At 50.5% G+C, this 20,181-nt stretch overlaps 1 protein-coding gene across 1 annotated transcript in view; it reads left to right on the top strand.

Moving 5' to 3' along the window:
* The window catches only part of LOC147235984 (uncharacterized), a 22,790-nt gene extending 3,277 nt beyond the window's left edge, over positions 1–19,513 (top strand). Inside the window, exons 4-24 of the mRNA XM_086144375.1 lie at positions 1,268–1,374; positions 1,447–1,477; positions 6,296–6,409; positions 6,590–6,710; positions 7,641–7,758; positions 9,193–9,328; positions 9,406–9,554; positions 9,757–9,832; positions 9,959–10,396; positions 11,345–11,539; positions 12,330–12,435; positions 12,741–12,866; positions 14,912–14,937; positions 15,042–15,149; positions 15,230–15,304; positions 15,559–15,692; positions 15,813–15,857; positions 15,934–16,176; positions 16,250–16,435; positions 17,276–17,377; positions 19,159–19,513. Of these exons, the coding sequence (XP_086000501.1) occupies positions 1,268–1,374; positions 1,447–1,477; positions 6,296–6,409; positions 6,590–6,710; positions 7,641–7,758; positions 9,193–9,328; positions 9,406–9,554; positions 9,757–9,832; positions 9,959–10,396; positions 11,345–11,539; positions 12,330–12,435; positions 12,741–12,866; positions 14,912–14,937; positions 15,042–15,149; positions 15,230–15,304; positions 15,559–15,692; positions 15,813–15,857; positions 15,934–16,176; positions 16,250–16,435; positions 17,276–17,333 (2,592 nt within the window). The 3' untranslated portion in view covers positions 17,334–17,377; positions 19,159–19,513. The remainder of the gene's footprint in view (positions 1–1,267; positions 1,375–1,446; positions 1,478–6,295; positions 6,410–6,589; positions 6,711–7,640; positions 7,759–9,192; positions 9,329–9,405; positions 9,555–9,756; positions 9,833–9,958; positions 10,397–11,344; positions 11,540–12,329; positions 12,436–12,740; positions 12,867–14,911; positions 14,938–15,041; positions 15,150–15,229; positions 15,305–15,558; positions 15,693–15,812; positions 15,858–15,933; positions 16,177–16,249; positions 16,436–17,275; positions 17,378–19,158) is intronic.
* The last annotated feature ends 668 nt before the right edge of the window (positions 19,514–20,181 follow it).

Raw genomic sequence — 20,181 nt, 5'->3', positions numbered from 1 at the left:
GTAAAGTCATTTTTTTTCCTCCTCTTTTTATTGGGCGTAAATGCAAATGCCTATTTTTGTTTTGGCTCCCGGCCGTGTTTTGATGGCTTCATACAAGTATAATTGCAAAAACTGCCCAAAGCAAGAGAATGGGAGGATCACGTCCTCGGGGCTCTGATAAATAATCCAAGGTTGAGGTTTGACAGGTTGTGTGTGTGTGTGTGTGTCAGGGGTGGGTTAAGGTTGCAGATCTTCCGCCGGATCCGCTCTTTTTCCTTTTCAAACAACCAACCGTGTTCTTCAGTGTTATTTTAACTAATCAGGAAGAACTCGAGTTGAGCGCCGCCGTTTTTCCTATGAATTTCAAGTAACCGCGTTCAGCCGAGGAGAAAATGCCACATTTAAGGCCCGGATGGTTGATAACACTGGATTGAGATTCTGTCCGTTCAGGCCGAACAGAAAGAACCCCCGATCAAAAGCCTCGGTTCTTCCGCCACCTTTTGCCGTTCAAATAAACTTTTTTTTTCTTCTTCAAGCGTTCACTCTCTGGGGTCGTCCGAGCTGAAGTTTATTTTCCGGAGAGACGGGGAACAGTGGCTTTTTATTCTTCTCAAAGAAAGAACAACACAACGGAGTTCAATTCAAGCTCCAGCGGACCCGTCCTTTGCATCTCGGCGTTTTGAAATCTGTGTTTCTATTTTTGACGTCTTCATCCTGGCTATTTAGCATCTGCGCTCGCTGCCGCCGCCTCCTGGACAGCAGAGAACGACATCTGGAGAAGTTTCCAGATCAAATTTACCCTCAGCTAACGCTGCTTAGAAAAATGCGTAGGAGCTAAGATGGTCGGAGGAGCTGAGGTCCACCGTCCCTGGTTCCTCTGCAGTTCCAATGCACCAAAAAAAAGTCTAGGAGCTGCAAAAAGTTAAGCTAATCAAGCGAAGGTTCAGATATACAGCGGGACTTGGAGATGGTGAAGAAAAGAAAAAAAAATAAACCGCTCACAAGTTTGTGAGAAGATTAGAAGATGCTGCTGGACCACCAAGTGGTCTCCAGCGTGATGTGAGGAGAACCTTCTGAATATTGATTTGCAGGGCAACAAATAATCAAATAAGCTCCCGGGATATCAGTGAAAGAGGACTTAAAAAGTCTCCTGGAGGTCAGAACTTCTCAACATCTGCAGGTTCTCCTCCAGATTCACGTTCCCTCACAACCCAGACTGTCTTCATTGCCGATATTTGTCGGAGTTAAGCTCCACAGATGTTCACCCGTCTCCACTTTCACCTCGCAGGACAACGTGAACGTTTTCCTCAAAGCCTGCGGGAAACTTGGCCTCAACGAATCCCAGCTGTTCCACCCGGGGGATCTGCAGGACATGTCCATCCGAGTGACGCTCCGGTAAAAGCCGCCACGCCGGACGGTTCGGCCGCGGCGTGCAGGAATTAATTCATTTTAATTTTTGTCTTCCAGGCGAGACGAGAGCAACAGGAGACTGAAAAACGTAAGTGATCCGTCGCGGCAAACGGACGTTTCTTTCCGCGCGCTAGCGAATGGCTAACGCGCTCCCTAACCGCTTTTATGCTTGAAAACATTCACAATCTGGATACACTTTTTATTAGGCGATCAGAAATATATGCACAATAATGAATAACAAATAAAAATAAAGCTTTGAGGGTTTAATAGCATCATTAGCTAGCAGTTTGCCGCAAATACGCATAACGGGCACGGAGCTTGTGTTTCACCTGTTGCGATGAACCTGTAACTTAGGTAGGAATCTGGATATTTTCTTTTCAGCACAGCTTTCTTTTTTGCTGTCAGTCTGTGACATTTCTGCCTTCTTATCGTTTGCTCGTTTCCTCCCCAAAAAAGCTCTCTGGTGACTTTTGTTTCTGGCTCATTTTTGTCGAGTGCTGGCTTGTGTTGGCTGATGTGTGAATTGGTGCTGCAGAGTTAAGTGCGGCAGTAAGACGGAGGTGGAAATGGTTGTTTTAAAAAAAAAAAAAGATCTGGAACGTATCATGATAACACTGTCATTTGTACCAAGAAACGTTTTCTTTGCGGACCCGAACCAAATGATTGCAGAACAGTACCGGTCTGGGGAACCCGGGGCTATGTGATGCTCCCCGTTGCTAATTTCCCACTAGCATTAGCAGAGTGTAAGATCTATAAAACCCTCCATGAGGGAGCACTTGATGACCAATTTTTTTTGTTTCACTGAAGCCAGTGGTTCTTAACCTGGGTTCGATGGAACCCCAGGGGTTCGGCGGGTCAGTCCCAGGGGTTCGGCGGAGGTCAAGACACACATTGGTGATGACATCACCGGCCGCAGGTGATCACGATACATAGCTTAGCCTATCCGTGCTGCAGGGATTTTGGCGCGATCAGTTGTAGTAACTTGTGACTGTCGTGATGGTACGTCATGTGATTTCTTTCTTAATATTTGAATCCCTTCATACTGATTATGTCGGGCAAAAAAAGAAAGCGGTCGGAAGAACACGTACGATACGGATTCACATGTATGACGGAACGCGATTGGAATCGATGTCCTAACCGCATGATTAGCAAAGACAAGATGAGCAATTCTAGTCCGGCACCGGCAAAACTAAGGGAAGGCTTCCTTCAGCTGCATGGAGATGGGAGCTACAAGAACATAGCGCTTGCTGGATTCAAGGTGAAGGGAGCCAGATTCCATGAAAAGGCTACTCCGCCTGTTCTTTGCACCCATCGACGAACTGATCCTCCATCCAGTAAAGAAGGGTTCAGTGAATGCGCATGTAAAGCAGGTGGGGTTCAGTACCTCCAACAAGGTTAAGAACCACTGACTGAAGCAGACAGACCCTAGTTGCGCTAATAGCTACATGCTAAAAGCTGACATGACACAATAATAGCCGTAATCGTGATCAAAGAAACAACAAACCGGAACCGGATGCATTGATGAAGGGACATGAGTGATGTGTGTGTGTGTGTGAGTGTGTTTGAGAGTGTGTGTGTGTGTGTCGAACCACGCTCTACCCTCCCTTGGTACCCTTTTTTCAGATGAAGCGTGATTGAGCAAGGCACCTGCCTCCTCCTGCGGCGCTCCGGGGTTTGTTTTGCTCCCCGCTGTCACCGCCGGTTGTCGACTGCACTTCTTCCGGAGACGAGTTTGTCGTTGTCGTTGTTTTTTAGTTGCTTTTTTTTTTTTTTTTTTTTGTTTTTTTATTTTTTATTATTCAAGCACAAACAAAAACAAGCCTTAAAGCTAGAATCCGTCGACACTCAGACAGCGACCTTCCTGTCTTATGATATAAATACATGCTCTTCCCCGCGCGTGTGTGTGTGTGTGTGTGTGTGTGTGTGTGTGTGTGTGTGTGTGTGTGTGTGTGTGTGTGTGTGTGTGTGTGTGTGTGTGTGTGTGTGTGTGTGTGTGTGTGTGTGCGCACACGTGAGCTGGTGCACGGCTGCGTGCACCCCTGGTATTTTACATGTTTGACAGCTCATGTGTCGGATTTATCTGGGAAGCCTCGTTTCTGAATCAGACAATGTCGGCTGGTAATGAGGCTTCTTTTTTCTTTTTTTTTTTTTTTTCTTTTAAGCACTTTCTTTGAAACGAGCGCCCGTTTGTCTTTGCGTCGACCAATTAGGGTCAATTTGCGTTCATTGAAATTCCCTTTTTTTTTTTTTTCCACCCGCACCCCCTGTCACGCATGATAATTCCTGGTTAAACGTGTAAAACAATGCAATATTGACATCATTTTTGTGGGTTTAAAGATGGACACACACACACACACACACACACACACACACTCACACACACACACACTGAAGGCCGGTCTAATTGGACGCGAATGCCGGGCTGCTCAGGGGAATGTTGAGAGTTGATTCAAGAGAGCTGACGCCTCCTGACCTTCTCCTGTCTGTTTTCATGATGGAGCCTTCACGGGGATGGAACTGTGATCTGCTTGCAGGTGATTGGTTGGGAGCAGCATCCAAAAAGCCCCTCTCTGGTCTTCTTCTAGAGCTTCAACCTCAGCATCCTTTCACCCAGATCTCCACCATCGCTCCTCTGTCCATCTCAGTCCTGATTTCATCTGCAGAACATCTACCACGTGCTGTCCCTCTGTATCTTGATCTTCTCCATCCTCCTCCCGAAGAACAACCTTCACATCTTCTTCTCTGCTGCCTCCAAACCAGACACCATGGCTGCTCTTCACCTCCGTCTTCTCCATCTTTTCCTTTCTTTCTGGCTGACATTCTCTTCTCCAACCTGCTTGTGGACGTGACCAGTGGAACCATGATCTGATCAAACATCTGCATCTTTAGCTTTTCAGCTAGCTGATGGCTACTTTAGTTTTTCAGCTAGCTGATGGCTACTTTATCTTTTCAGCTAGCTGATGGCTACTTTAGTTTTTCAGCTAGCTGATGGCTACTTTAGCTTTTCAGCTAGCTGATGGCTACTTTATCTTTTCAGCTAGCTGATGGCTACTTTATCTTTTCAGCTAGCTGATGGCTACTTTAGTTTTTCAGCTAGCTGATGGCTACTTTATCTTTTCAGCTAGCTGATGGCTACTTTGTCTTTTTCAGCTAGCTGATGTCTACTTTAGTTTTTCAGCTAGCTGATGGCTACTTTAGTTTTTCAGCTAGCTGATGGCTACTTTAGTTTTTCAGCTAGCTGATGGCTACTTTATCTTTTCAGCTAGCTGATGGCTACTTTATCTTTTCAGCTAGCTGATGGCTACTTTAGTTTTTCAGCTAGCTGATGGCTACTTTAGTTTTTCAGCTAGCTGATGGCTACTTTATCTTTTCAGCTAGCTGATGGCTACTTTATCTTTTCAGCTAGCTGATGGCTACTTTAGCTTTTCAGCTAACTGATAGCTGCTTTAGCTTTTCAGCTAATATTCTGTTCCCATTTCCAAAGTTGCTCTTCTAGATCCATGAAACGGCCTCTTGTGTAAATAAAACCTTCAGATAGAAGTCTTGTGAAATCTTTAGCGACCCGCTCCACACCTTCTGCCCTGATATCTACAAATGTGACACGGCGCCATTTTTAGTCGCAGGGGTCGCGACCGAACGGCGGCCCGACGTCGCGGCAGGAAGCCGAATATCAGGAGAAGTGGTGGGTTATCGGGGGTTTCTTCGCTAATGGCCCTCAGATGTGTATCTGGCGCCGGCAGCGCTCGGGTTTTTTTTTTCGGGTTCTAATCTTCCACGAGGCTGCGCTCGCCGTCTGGACGATATTTTTCTCGCGGTTGAATCCGTGGAAAGTGTGAAATTCAGTCAGATTGATTTTCATCTCTCTCTCCTGCGTCGAACCCTCGCCGACCTCAGATCCCCGCGAAGCTGAAGTCTCATAATTGTTTAATTAGCCAGAAGAAACAGAAAAATCTGTTTATTCCACAACCTTTTGTGGTTAAAAAAAAAAAAAAAGACAAATTTCCAATGACACGATGAGACGTCTCCCCGAGAGGCGTCTTCAACGAGACATCCGTCAGGGTGATGGCGGTCTGGGTTGTCCCGCCCGCTGATGGATGAGCCTCTTTTTAGCTGAAGTTCTAAGAACGAGCTGCAGTTCTTGTTTTTTTTTTTTTTTTTTTCCCCACTTCAGTCCGAAAAGCCAAGTCATCATGGCGTTTCTATTTTTCCTGGTATTTGTCTTCTCAAGCCAGGCGGCGGCGCAGCGGTTAGCGCTTCAGCCCCGCGGCAAGCAGGTCCCTGATTGGATTCTCACAGGGTGAACTTCTCTTGGAGATGTACTTTAATGATCCCATGCTTGGGAAATTGTTGCGCAGCAGCAAGACATACAAGGACAAGACAGTGACAAGCTAAGTAAAAAAATAAAAATAAACTCTCAAGCATAATGTCTAATTAGCACTGAACATTTTTCGGGAGGTGGACCGGTTGGCACAGCGGTTGGTGCTTCTGCCTCACCGCTAGAAGGTCTCCTGGTTGGATTCTCACTGGGTGGACCTCCTGTGTGGAGTTCTCTCTGTAAGGTTCCTCAGGGTTCTCCAGGTTCCTCCCCGCAGTCCAAACACATGCAGGAGGTTCAGAGGAGACCCTGAATCGTCCGGACGTGTGAATGAGAGGATGGTTCCCTGATGGATCAAGGGTGAACCTCGCCTTTCGTCCAATCACAGCTGGGATGATGATATATGAATAAATGCGTTACGAAGCCACGGTTTATTGTTTTTTTTCTACTTTGCATCCTTCATTTGCAGAAACTTCTCCAGCTTCTCCGGAAGCCGCCGCCGCCGCCACCTTTGTCGCCCCGAGTGGCATTCGGCCACCAGGTGGAGTCGTTGGGTTGGAGAACTCATTCCACGTCGTCTTGTACTTCCAGGTTCTGATCACCATCTACTGGCTGGGTCGTAAGGCCCGTCTGGACCCCTTCTACAGGGGCCCACAGCTGAACTTCAAGGCCTTCGAGGGGCGCCTGGGCCTGGGCCTGTCCAAGGTTAGACCGTCTTCTCCGTCGCTGCCAGAGGTACAACGTTGTACCGTTACGAGAGGGGAGAAGGTCCATGCGGTCCTCCTTCACACTGAATCCCCTGTTTAAAACTAAAACCCTTGCTCTGATGGAACCCTGTGAGATGCCCTCACCAGGTCTTTTTAAACCAAAGTTTCACCCCTCCAGACTCCCGATGAGATCAGCCCCGTATCCCCGAAAGGCGGCGGCTACAGAGGGTCCAGCGTCCCGGAGTGGAACGGGCTTCGGAGCTACAGGAGGGAGAACTCCGCCAACCCAACCGGCGAAGGTACTTCTGCTTCTTCTTTGAGAAAGCAGTAGGTGTGAAGAGGGTTTTCAGTTTGGGGTTCCCGGTGCTGTACTTTCCCTGATCGGTCTGCCGCCGAGGTTGAAGTTCACGACCTAGGTTGACGTCATGCTAACGTTATCGTGAAGCTATCTAACAGGAAGCGCTAGCGGCACTCAGGTAGCTCCTCGATGTGCCCCGAGCTCCGTACGTCTCAAGTAAAGGTCAGAACAAATCGCATTTCGGGCTTCGATCGGCCCGTGATACTTGCAAAGTACAGAGATGTGAAATTAATTAGTTCCAGAAGTTGGTTCGTATGTTGACTTTTTTCGGTATCGTAAATGAATTTTCTCCATTTTAAAACAACAGGGACAAATTTATTTGTTCCAACCTCCCTCTAAAAACTCACAAATGGTCACGTACATCGGCCACACGTAGACCACCTTCGCTATTATTTCGTGCTTCGTTTCCATAGAAAGCATCTTCTTCCTGGGTTCACTTTCTTTCTGAAGGCTCATGATGATTATTAAAGATATAAAATAATGCCACAGAGACAGAAACACCTCACGAGATATGCGCACTGGACCGACCAAGTGGCCGAGGGATGCTGGAAGCCGCGTTCTTCAAGTCGAAAGCGGCGCCAATTCAGAAGATTCGGCGGCATCATGAAGCTTATTCCAGTTGCGGGAGCTCGCTCGATGCTTCGCAAATTTTGATTTTGATCATTTATTTTGTGTATTTCGTATCTTAAAAAAGTGACGGGTATCTTAAGTGGTGATCCTCACGGCGCTAAACAGACGTAGACGTCCTCCGGCCTCCTGTGCCGGACTGAACGGCTTCCCGCGATGTGATGCCGTCCGTGATCTCTTACCTGCTCTGAGAAGGTAAAACGCTACGTGGCTGATCTCCCGACGTTCATGTCTCGGCGTCCAGGCTGCGGCAGCGACGCGGAGGCCGAGCAGGTGTTCAGGGTGGAGAAGACGCTGCAGTGGGACGTCCCGCCGCCACGAGAGCGGGAGGGCAGGACGGGCGGATTTGCGCCGTTCGCCAGGTACGGAACAAACCCGCTGGTTATCAATCAATCACCTCGCCGTCCTTCAAAGTGTCGGAGATATTTAAATTTTTGATTCCCGATCACGGCACTGTCGGCAGCAGACCATGAGTACATGCCGGTGTTTAGCCTCCCAGGCTAACTAGCATGACCACAGGGTCGACCGCTGTGGTCGAGACCTTCATACCAGAGCAGGAGGGGTCGACGACCAAACCACCGAGTCGGATTTTAGACCATGGCGGCAAATCACAACGACGTGGAGCAGGTCTGGATCGCGCTTTCGGAGATGATCCACAGAAACCCAACATTCACGCGGAAGAGCAAACATTTGTGTGAAAACGCTGCCTTCTATCAGATCCCAGTAACTGTACTGGGAGGCCTTCTGCTTCAACCAGGAAGGATTTCATACCAATAATACCATTAGCGCTAACAAATAGCCATGGAGGACACCTGGCGAGATGAAGTAGATCAAGCCACCACCTGCCCAAGGAGCCCAGGGACTCAGGAGAAGGCGGGGACGCGAGTGCAAGTGAAAGGCAAGAGAGGTGCATTATGGGATATCCGTCAGCGGAGGAAGCCCATCCTGGCCGTGAGCGAGTATCTGCGGCGGTCGGCTCAAACAGACGATTCTGAACCGCCTTCAAAAGGCGCGTCTGCCAGGCGTATAATGGGCTTTGGGTTCTGTCTGTTGCTGATTGTGTCGCCGTGGCAGCGCTTCCCCCAGCGCCGGGGAGCAAAGGGTGTTTGCTTGTGTTTTATATCTTTCTTTTTTTTTTTTTTTTTTTTTTTTTTGCATCGTATAAATGGAAGATTTGTGTCTCGGATCGTAATTTAACGGCCGTGAACAAGTGGCGCAGTCGCCGGCGGAAACAGGCACATTCATGTTTGACGTGGAAAACCGGCAGGGTTTTTATGATAATACATTTCGTTTAAAGCGCCTTACTCCACGCTGCAGAATTCCTTTTCCCCGCTAATCCCGCTTGTTGTCGGCGTTTTCCATATCAGACCTGTTTTCTCCCCTCGTTCCTGCAGAAGACGTGACCTCCAGCTCAGACCCGGAAGCGCGGTCAGGTCAGCGCAGGTCAACCCTGGCTGGATTTGGTAGGTGTTAGCGCTTTTTCCACACGGTAGCTGCTGCTCAGCCTCCACCTCCCGGACACCGAGAGGCATCGCGCTGCACCGACCGCCTCCGGGATTTCGATTTGTCTCAAAACGCTGCTCAAGGGAACGCCGGACACGGCCGGTCGGCCGCGGCAACGGCAACATCTCTTGCTTGGCCCCCGTGATGCTGCTTGCGTTTTGTCTAAGAGTTCTGCTGCTAGCTTCCAGTGGCCGACACGCTTCGGCGCGCCGTCCGTTTCTTTGCAACTGAATTTAAATCCTCCACGGGGTTTCAGTAACGCCTCCTAATTGACGTCTCCATCCTGTTACCAGGAGTAAGTCGCTGAGCGACATCCCCATGGCGTATCCCGTCTGCAGAGCCTCGTGGGGAAGCGCCGCTTCGGCGATCTGCGCCGCGCCGGGTGAACGCCGCGCCGTCGCCAAAGACAGCGAGGCCCAATGGCAGGACGTGAGCGAAGTCCACCAATGACAGTTGTGTGTGTGTGTGTGTGTGTGTGTGAGACAGCTTTATAAACTGTCTTTCAGGATTTGACAAAGTGGAAGAATCGACGCCGGAGCGCGAAATCCGACCCGCGCAGGAAGTCGCAGGATCGGGAACACGTCATGAGCCGGATGACCAACGGGGCCGTGACCGGCGTGGAGGACAGGTGGACCGGCGGCGAGCTCTCCAAGAGGTAGATCGGCGCGTCGGATTGCGGTACTGCGACGGGAGGACTTCCGCTACCACTCTGGAAAGGGCTAACCTGCGCCGAGCTCTGCTCCGTGAAAGCCTGTTGACCTCCTTTGCGAGGAACGCACCAGTGAACTTATGTAATGTGACACATGCTGCCCCCGTTACATCGGCTCTCCTTCTATTTCATGCCCGTTCCCCCCCAGATGCTCCACCTCTCCTCCGTCCGAGTCCTCCAGCTCTTGCTTCCAGTCAAATGCCAGAGCTGGACCAGCTGCCCAGGTACTCTTTCTCATAAATACAGTTTCTTGGTGGCGGCGGCGACTCCCGGAACATCATCTCTGCAACCAGAAGGCCCCGGTGTAGTTGTTATCAGTGGGAGGTTCTGAGAGATCTTTGTCTTCTCAGGGGTCGTCGGCCGGAGACACGCCGGCCTCCGATGGGAACGTCCTGGGCGAAGAGCGCAGCTTCCTGCCGTTGCCCTCAAAAGAAGCTCCGGGGCTTCCTCTCGGCTCGGCCCCCTTCCAGGATCCAGAAGGTCGCCGGGCGCCGGAGGCCCCCGTTCTCTACCTGGATGTTGAGGACCCAGCGACCGTTGTCACTGCGGTAGATGCATCCCAGCAGATGTCTGAAGCAAAGGAGACCTTCATGTCCGCCTGCGAGATGCAAAGCAGAGGCCTTCAGGCCGCAGGCGCCTCCGGGTCCTCGTCCGCCGCCAGGTCCTGGTCCAACCTCCTCCGGGGATTCCGGCGGTCCGAAGGGGCGCCCCGCCTCTCCTCCGTCATCACGGCCAGACCCTTCGGTACCAAGCAGTCCAGGGTTTCCTCGCTGCCCAGAATGAGCAACGTGAGTTTGAAAAACAACCAATCCCAAACTTCCAGACCGCAGGGGTTCTACTGAGGCACCTCAAGATGCCTTCACTCGGTCACCACGACTTTCTTAATATCTTAATCTGATCCAGCTCCTCGGGAATACCTTCTTCAGCTTGTTTGCTAACATCAAGGTGACAACAAATCCCGCCCCCTCCTCCTCCAGGAGAAACTGTCCAATAATAGATATTTAAGGTTCTAGGAATAAATGTCCACTCAAGCTGGACCCTCCATGCAGACCTGCAGCATCCAAAGCTCAGTGTGAGGCACGTCTTTGGAGCCTCGCCTGGATCAGACCAGGAAGTAGCCTGTTTGAAATCACATCACATTTCGCTATTTATTTAGTTTTGTTAAAAATCAATGAATCTTTGGATCGGCATCCTGGCGGAAGGTGTTGCAGACGTTCTTGATGGTTCCCAGAATTATTGACTGCTGTTGGTGTTCACCGCTCAATGCGGGCTTTCACAAAAACGGTTCATGGGAGCCCCGAGGAGATCTTTCTCTGTAGTTCAGCCTCTATGAAGAAGTTTCCTAATCCTATCACACCTTAATGTGTGCAAAGGTAAGACGGCTAAGTTATGCTATCGATATTAGCCAGGCTCGAGGTCCTGCTTCGCGTACAACTACTCTGCCGGGCTAAATGTTGTAGTCCTGTAGGTACCGGAAGTACTATTAAGATATCAAGAAGGAGGCGGTGGAGGTTTGCCGGGGAGCTGAAGAGTGCTGAGGTTCATCATTGTAAGGAGAGCGTTTCCTGTGGCGGCCGCGGCGTCCTCATTAATTATACAGCCGCGGCCGCTACCGCGGTGTCAGCTAGCTTAAAAAAAACAAAAAACAAAACCGAACTCTTCTGTCCCCTGGAAGATCTCCGCTGATCCATCCCTCAGAGGCCGATTCTTTTGTTTTTTTGTGTGTGAACTCGTAGACGGGTGATAACCAAGGTCTGCCGCTTCATGAGAAGAGAGGAAGGTCTACAAGTCCCCTGTTGCTCAAAAGGCACTCCGCCCCCCCAGACCGGGATCAGATCAGGACCAGGGGGGGTCCAGTGGAGGACGTGAAGGGACGAAACGGTTCATCTGGACTGGCTGACGGCAGCGGGGAGACCCGACCCCCGCCAAAGGTAGGCCATCGAAAGCTTCAACCCAAAATATCTTCTTGGAACAGGAGTTGGTCCTGAAGGGGTCGAGTCAGATGGTCATTTCTACGGTGCCAAATCACAACCCAGCTGTCTGATGGCGTCTTCCATACAAGGCGTTTGTGGACCAGACTCTTGAAGGTGAAACCCAACATCCCCCCAGGAGTTGGACAGATCCCGGCTCAATGTTGGGCGGCCTTCTGCCTCGACCGGTTGGGGTAGAAAGAGCGCTTTTTGGAGTAAAATGACCTCATGGTGATAATGCCAGTAGTGCTAACAGCTTGGTGCTAATAGCTGAGGTGATACAACAATCGCTCGGATAGTAAAAGATGCAAGATGACAGAGCCCGAGGACTCGGGAGAAGATATGAGGTTGCTATCGTGCACCATGGAATATCCGTTAGCAGAGTTAGCCGATGGCGGCATAGCCAAGGGCTAGCCGAGTGCTAGCTGGGGGCTAACTGGAAGCTTTCTTACAAAGGAACCTCGTTCTTAAACAAAGAGAGGGTGTCCGTCCTCTCTGATGATCTGAAGATGCTTCCACAGAGGAGGAGCTGCGTAACTCAGTCTTCTCTGGTATTTTGTCTGGAGTGTGTGTGTGTGTTTGTGTGTGTGAACACACACCACTCGTCTTCCCAGCACCTAAATAAAACTTGACTCACCTGAAGGCTGTTGCACGACAACCTGCCCGCTGGTTCGCGGCCCCACCGTATCTGTTACCATCCACCGGATATTTGATCCGTGTGTGTGTGTGTGTGTGTGTGTGTGTGTGACAGGTGGATCACGCTGACAAGAGAGCAAGTCTTCGCCTGAAGCTCCACACAACACCTGACTCTGTTTCCCAGCGCCGCTGGGCCTCCGCCGCTGCGAGAGCTCGAGCCGGTGAGACTTTTTGATTCTCCGTTTCTGTTTTATCTGTCCGATGATCAACGTTTGAGCTCCAGAAATACTTGAATCGAGTGAACGGCGGCTTGAAAAGGTGTGTGACGTCTGCAGGGACCGCCAGATTTCACCCGGCCGAAAGCCATCGGCAGGGATGATTTGCGGAGCGGCGGGTGGATCTTCATCTTCCAGCTGCTTCAGGATTTCTCTTTTTGCAAATCAACAAATTTGAATTTGTGTTTCCCCTTGTGTGTGTGTGTGTGTGTGTGTGTGTGTGTGTGTGTGTGTGTGTGTGTGTTCACCAGGCAGCCCTGCAGAGCTCTACCAGCTGCGCGCCGGAGATGAAATGGTGGCCGTCGACGGAGCGGGCGACCAGCGGGAGGACAAAATGGCCTCCGGCGGTCTGAACTCTGACGTTGGACGCAACGGAGGTGAGGCGACCCGGTCACGGGTTCCCTGGTGTTTGCCGATCAACCAACCGTTATGGATCCTCCTCCGACCGGAGAGGCGAGGGCGGGCTCGGTCGGATCGCAGCGGCGCCGGTTTCATCGATTCGCTCCGGTTACCGTGACGACCGGACAGCGTCAGTCACGGATGATGTGAGCGGCGTCCCGTCCGGGAGCGACTAAAACTTCAAGTTTCTTTATTTACACGTGACGCGTTCGACGCCGGACGAGGGCCGGTCGCGAGCGGAGAGCATCCCGGTCGCCACTAGGGGGCGCCGGCGAGCCGTCACGCCTTCTCCATCCACCTGATTGGTCCTTTTAAAAATCGGACAAAGGCGAAAACGGTCCAAAGCTCTCAATGTCTGAAAGGGACTTGAAGCTTTTCTTGTGGTGACGCACCTCCAGCGAGGATGATTTTTTTAAAAAAAAAGTAATTTTGGCCGACATTCGAGGGGGCGGGGCTTGTCAGGAGGATTTAACGCTAGCTCGCCGCCGGAGTTAGTCAGCGATGAAGTACGAGGAGGTTACGACCGGACCCGTCGCGCAATCGTGCCCCGACCAGGAGGCGGAAAACAAACCGCCATTCCAGTCACGTCGTTAGCATAAATCCAAGTTTCACTATCTGTGTTTTTTTTCTTACCTCTAACATCCCCGAGCTCGGCCGCCATCTGTCCTCCCTGCAGAGTCTGCTGGCGTCAGCTCCTGGGTCTACCTCTGCGGTAAACCTCCCCTCCCTCCGACACCTTGAAGTGAAACCTTAAGCTAACCCGAGCGGTTTGTGGCCTTCTTAGCGGGTTAGCTTCCGCCGCTGCATGACTTTACCTCCCAACGTCGCTCTTCTCCGTCGTTCCTCTCCACAACTCTGTCTGCAAGTTAAATCTTCATCCAGGCGTCCCGGACCGGTCGAAGATCTCCATTATTGATATCTTAAGGCCTGCTAGATACCTACGTAGCAGATAAGAAATGTTTTTCAACCATCTTTTCATTACCGTTTGTCACCACGAGGGGATTTTTCCAGATGCTTCATGGGGGGGTGGCTGGACGTTGCCATGGGAACCAGAAATGACTTCCTAAAAGCGACACAAAAACCTCTAAAATGGCCACTTTGCATTTTTTTTTTTTTTTTTTTTAAGTAAATCTATCACGAGTGCGTGAGTCAACTGCACAATGACTCCCCGCCGCTAACCGCCATTTGCATTTCGTAATCAAGCTCTGTGAGCAGAAAGGAGGAGGGTTATTGATCGATGCTGGAAGGACGGCGGCCGCTCCTTAGCCGACTCTCCCCCGGGTCTGAAACCCCCGCAAATAGGAAGGTCCAGAAGTTCTGGTGGCGCAGGTGTCGGCCGAAGGTAGAACCTCGGCTGCAGGGTTCAGATCCTGGACACGGGAGGCCTGGTGTTCTGAAAACAAGATGTAGGTCAAGATCGACGCACCACCTTGGGTTGACAGGCTGAGACTTGCTAACATGATGCTGTGCACAGCGAACGTGTGTGTGTGTGTGTGTGTGTGTGTTTGAGATTTCGCTGAAGGTCAAGGCTTCTGCGTGGATGGAGCTCCAGGAGCAGCGACGCTCGGGTTGTTTTTTTTTTTCAAGACGGTTTTCTGAAAACTGGTTTGAAACCGCCGTCGTTGACGTGCCGCCTCTTCGCACGCAAATCAACCGCCCTTTTTTTTTTTTGTTTTGTTTTGTTTTTTTGTCTTGGAAAAATCAGCATCTTGATTTTCTGCAGCCGAGCCGAGGACGGATTTGGAAAAAAAAAAAAAACCACGAGGAGCGACTGAATGTTGAGCCGTCTTTGTTTGTTTATGTTTTTTTAAAGATCGATGCTTTCGAGGCTTTTTCACCGACGGCTCACAGGGGAAAACGCCTGCAGCCGCTTCCGTCCAGTCAAGTGTGTTGCCGTGCACGTGCACCACATGCACAATATGTCATGCAAAACACTTTAAGAGTGTGTGTGTGTGTGTGTGTGAGACATACAGCACAGATTCCAAAATTGATACTGTTCTTTAACCAGTGTTTTCTCATGCAGGTGGTTCAGAATCTGCAATATCTGACGTAAGTATCCTCTGTGTGTGTGTGTGTGTGTGTGTGTGTGTGTGTGTGTGTGTGTGATCCTTGATTGCATCTGAGCTTCTTTCCGTCTCCGTCTGCATCCCCAGCTGAAGGTGCCGAGCCTCAGCCCCTCCCCGTCCAGCTGGTCTTGGGACAGCGAGGAAGATCTCCGCCGTCAGGAGAAGTGGCAGGAAGAGCAGGAGCGCCTCCTGCAGGTTGGATCGCCGTCGCCGCCGCCGCCGTCGCCGCCGCCGCCGACTGGAGTTTCAGTGTCGGTGCGTTTGCGTCGTCTCAGGAGCAGAACCAGCGGGAGCAACGCAGGCTGGAGGCTCAGTGGCAGAAGGAGCAGCAGGACGCCGGGGTGACGGAGGTACGTCATCAGAAACAGGAGAACATCTGAGATCCGGGTCACGGGGACGAGATGTCGAACGTCTCGTGCTGAAATATGCGAAGGCCTTCCTCCTAGCGGTGAGGTGCCGTGTTCTCCTGCGTGGTGTTCCTCAAGCAGGCCAAAAACGTGCAGGAGGTTCACTGGAGAACCTACTAGAACCTGCTGCAGCTGAACATCTCTGATGTTCCTCATCGGAGGAAACCCCATGTATGGAGTTGTGGTTTCTCCTGCAGGTGACGTGCGGTGTTCTGAAACAGCCCGACGTGGACGGACGCCATCCTGTGAATGGAACCCGAGGAGACGAGAGAAGACCTGAGGTGGACCTCGGACCTCCAGGCGGCATGAAGGCGCAACCTGACCAGGACCGGTGAAGATCCCCTGGATTCCACACACACACACACACACACACGAGCTCCTTCTTGTGTTTTTACTTGTTTTTATCCTCCTCCACGGCTCCCGGTGGATCTTCTCTGATCTTCATCTCAAGTGTCCAAGACACATGTGGCTTGGTCCAGCTGTCTCCTGCACACAGGTGAGAAGACCACCTGGTTTTACCGCGAAGCTGAGCGTTTTTTAAAGCGCCGATTCAGCCGGTTCCTCCCCGCCAGGACCAAATCCCTGTCCACGCCGTCGCTGTCCGGCCCCCACAAGCATCCTCCGGGCGGGTGGACTTGTTCTGCAGAACCCCAGGAGACCTCCAGGCCCGTCGCCGGCGACCAGAAGAAGAGGAAGGACGGCGTGTCCAAGGCGGAGCAGGAGAGGCAGCAGATCCTGGAGGAGATGAAGAAGAGGACGCAGCTGCTCACCGACAGCAGCTGGATACGTCAGCGCGCCGCCGTCCCCTTGAAGAGGCGGGTGTTTTGTGGATTTCACTCCCGATGTTGTTGGGATCTCCTCTGAGAACCTCCTGCTTCTGGTCCACAGGTACGAGTCCCTGGACCACCTGGATCAGATCCGACAGCCTCCGCTTTCGGCCGTGACGCCCGGTCAAACCCGCCCGCACTCGGCGGCGGCGGCGGGCTACAGCTCGCCGGCGAAGAGCCGCTCCCGCTACAGCACCGGATCCATCTCGTCCCCGAGAGGCGTCTCCATGTCCTCCAACCTCAGCCGGTAGGTGTCTCCTCAGAGAGGAGAGGAGAACCCAAGGAGATCAGATCATGTGGACTCGTTTCCACTTCCTGTTTCTCGTCCTCGCCGGTTTCCCTTCGACGCCTCGTTTGTAATAAATACAAATATTAGCCGCTAGACTGCAGTTCCAGGAAGTAGCCTCCTCCTCGTAGTGGTCCAACCGAAGAAGATGACCACATGGACAACATGGAGGTGGACGTTGTGTGAGGAACCGCGTTCGCCGTTCCCTCTGAGATCTGAGAAGATCTGGGACGTCTTGGTCGCTCCGTTTCTCGCCGCTTCTGTCCGTTTTGTCCCAAGAGCTTTTAAAAGTGGTGCTCCACGAGAAGGATCTAGTCATGGGCGCGGCTTCTGAGTTCCACCAATCACCAGCCAGTTCCCGTGGAAACGTATAAAGGTCCTGCCTCGGTGAAGGAGCTCCTCGGTTCCCATCAGGAAACTAATTCCAGAAAAGTTTCTCAGAACTTCACAAAGTTCCTCCAGTGAGAAAGGGTTTTTTTTTTTTTTTTGTTCTGACTCGTCTGCTGTTTCTCCTGGTCTTTGTTTTTTGGTTGTTTTTTTTTTTTGTTTTTTTATCGTCCTCGCCCAGAGTTTGGGAGGAACGAGCCGCCCCGCCGTGACCTCGTCTGGTCTTCCAGATGCTTCTCTCCAGGAGAAGGAGCCTCATTAGACCGCAGACGTGAACGCTGGATCACCTCAGCTGGAGATCTTTCACTCATTCGTTCATTCCACCCGCTTTTCTGCAAACACCGCGATTTAGCGAGAACGTATCTCTGTTGAGAAGCTAGTTTTCGGTCGTCTTCACCCTTTCCTCCCCTGCAGGCCGTCGGTCGCCTCCCGACGCCTCCCAGGAACCGAGAACGTCGGGCTGCAGATCTGAAACGAGGGGCCGCGGCGGCGAACCCTGCCACCTCCAGCCAGAGTGTGAGTATTGGCGTGTGCGGGAGAACGACCTCCGCTGACCTCAGGAACTCCTGACACACACACACACACACACACACACACGGGCAAATTTTTCTCTCAAAACAGCGAACGTTGATCTACAGGTGCTTCAGCTTGGTCATTTTTTTTGGATGTTGAGCTTTGCGATCGTTCGATGCCCACGTGGACGCCGCTGTCCGTGAAGAGGCGTTTAAAGATAGCGGGAGACGCCGCCCGCTAGCTAGCCCAGAGAACCTCATGAGAAAAATACATGTGTGTGTGTGTGTGTGTGTGTGTGTCCATATATACACTCACGGTACTTTCAGATACTACCGACATGTTTCATGTATCATTGGGTGGAGGAAGCATCCTAGACCTAGAAAAAGCATACAAGTAGGTGCCAAGAGAGGAGCTCTGCTATTGTATGAGGAAGTCTGGAGTGGCAGAGAAGTATGTTAGACTGGTGCAGGACATGTATGCTTGCTTTGAGACGGTTTTGAGGTTTGCTGTAGGTGTAACAGAGAAGTTCAAGGTGGAGGTGGGCCTTCATCAGGGATCTCCTCTGAACCCCTTCTTGTTTGCACTGGTGATGGACAGGCTGACAGATGAGGTTAGACGAGGATCTCCATGGACCATGATGTTTGCAGATGACATTGTGATCTGTGGAGAGAGCAGGGATAAGGTTTGAGGAGCATATAGAGAGGTGGAGGTAGGCTCGGGAAAGGAGGGGAATGAAGGTTAGTCGCAGCAAGACAAAATATATGTGTGTGAATGAGAGGAACTCAGGTGGAACTGTGAGGCTACAGGGAGTGGAGATCAAGAAGGTGGACGATTTCAGGTACTTGGGATCAACAGTCCAGAGCAACGGAGAGGGTGGCGAAGAGGTGAAGAAACAGGTTCAAGTAGGTCGGAATGGATGGAGAAAAGTTTCAGGGGTACGAAGAGATAGAAGAACATCAGCCAGAATGAAAGGAAAGGTGGAGGAGACACTGGTGAGATGATCTACAAATATCTACATTGACCAAAAGACAGGAGGCAGAGCTGGAGGTGGCAGAGATGAAGATGTTGAGGTTCTCCTTGGGAGCGAACCAGGATGGAGAGGATCAGGAATGAGTCCATCAGAGGGACGACACTTGGTAGATGTTTTGGAGAGAAGGTCAGAGATGGTTGGGTCATGGACAGAAGAGGGAGAGTGGATATATTGGTAGACGGATGCTGGAATTGGAGGTCTAGAGGAAGACCAGAGAGAAGATGATGGACGTCGTGAGAGAGGATGATCCAGAGAAAAGGGTCAGATGGAGAAGGTGGATTCACTGTGGAGACCCTGAAGGGGAAAAGACCAAAGTAGAAGAAGAAGATGATGAGTTATTTCTAAAGTTTCTTGTCTAAAAACCAGGGCTCTGAGACGGATTAACGCCGGTTCAATTCATTTTAATGTGGAAATGTAATTTGAGGCGGTCGACCACGGGTGGAGGCATCTCCGCACGCATGACCTCCATGTTCTTCTGTGACCTCCATGTTCTCCTGTGACCTCCATGTTCTCCTGTGACCTCCATGTTCTTCTGTGACCTCCATGTTCTTCTGTGACCTCCATGTTCTCCTGTGACCTGCATGTTCTCCTGTGACCTCCATGTTCTTCTGTGACCTCCATGTTCTTCTGTGACCTCCATGTTCTCTTGTGACCTCCATGTTCTCCTGTGACCTCCATGTTCTCCTGTGACCTCCATGTTCTTCTGTGACCTCCATGTTCTCCTGTGACCTCCATGTTCTCCTGTGACCTTCAGCCCTCCTGTGACCTTCAGCCAGCCGTGGCCTCCGACGGACGCCGTTGGACGGGAAGATCCGGCTTTTTGGGATAAAACAACATCTTTGTTGATGCGAAACCTAACAGGCAAAGTAGAATGTACTTTTTAAATCCAATATGGTACTTCTAATAAAGAATTGATTACATTGATAAGTTATTAGTAAATATTCTAGTTGCTCACGTGCAGATACTTCGATCGAAACACTTTTTTTTTTGTTCGTTTTTTTTTTGTTTTTTTTTTTGAAGTGTCACCGTGGAGGCATTAGGGAGTGTATTTCCGATAAAGTGGGAAACGGATATATTTTGTAAATAAAGCGCACTTGAGACCATCCAAACGCTCATCACGTGTCGTGTTGTGCGTCGGCCACACGGTGGCGGCGGCGCCCTCCCAGCTGTTTGCGCCGCTGCCGAGAGCTAATTTAATCCGAATTCATCGTACTTTTGTGAGTTTTGTATTTCGGAGCTCAGAAGCTCCGAGAAGAATCCAAGAACGTCCTGCTTTCTGCGTTAGCCTCGTTAGCATCTTTGAAGATGAGAAGATTTATTGATCCCTCAGCGGGGAAATTCACCCGTCACAGCGGCGTTACAGGATAGAAATGGTAATAATTGAAGGAATGCGTAAATAAAGATAATACTTGATCCTCATTGGGGAAATTTGTTTGTCACAGCAGCACAATAATAACAATAAATATGAAGATAAATCTAAAAAGAAGAGACAACTAAAAGGATAAAGATAATAATAAGTTTAGGAACGGATAACGGAATGACACCGAGGATAAAAATAAACAGGATGAGAATCGAATTACAAGGGTAAAATATACAAATAAACAGACTTTGTACAATATATGCAATAAATTACAAAATATAAAAAGAAATAAAGAAACACCTCGTGCAGGGAATGATGTGGGTTGTAAAAAGACAATGAAAAGGAAGGTGTGAATGTAAATATAATAAAAAAATGTGAATTTGCACGGATCAGGGTGAAAGGTAGAGATACAGGAAG

This window comes from Fistularia commersonii, chromosome 3, assembly GCF_037954325.1.
Source record: "Fistularia commersonii isolate RoL2024-O1a breed Wild chromosome 3, RoL_Fcom_v1.0, whole genome shotgun sequence".
NCBI lineage: Eukaryota > Metazoa > Chordata > Actinopteri > Syngnathiformes > Fistulariidae > Fistularia > Fistularia commersonii.
Note: the sequence above shows the minus strand (reverse complement) of the source record. Positions and strands in the feature narration are given on the sequence as shown.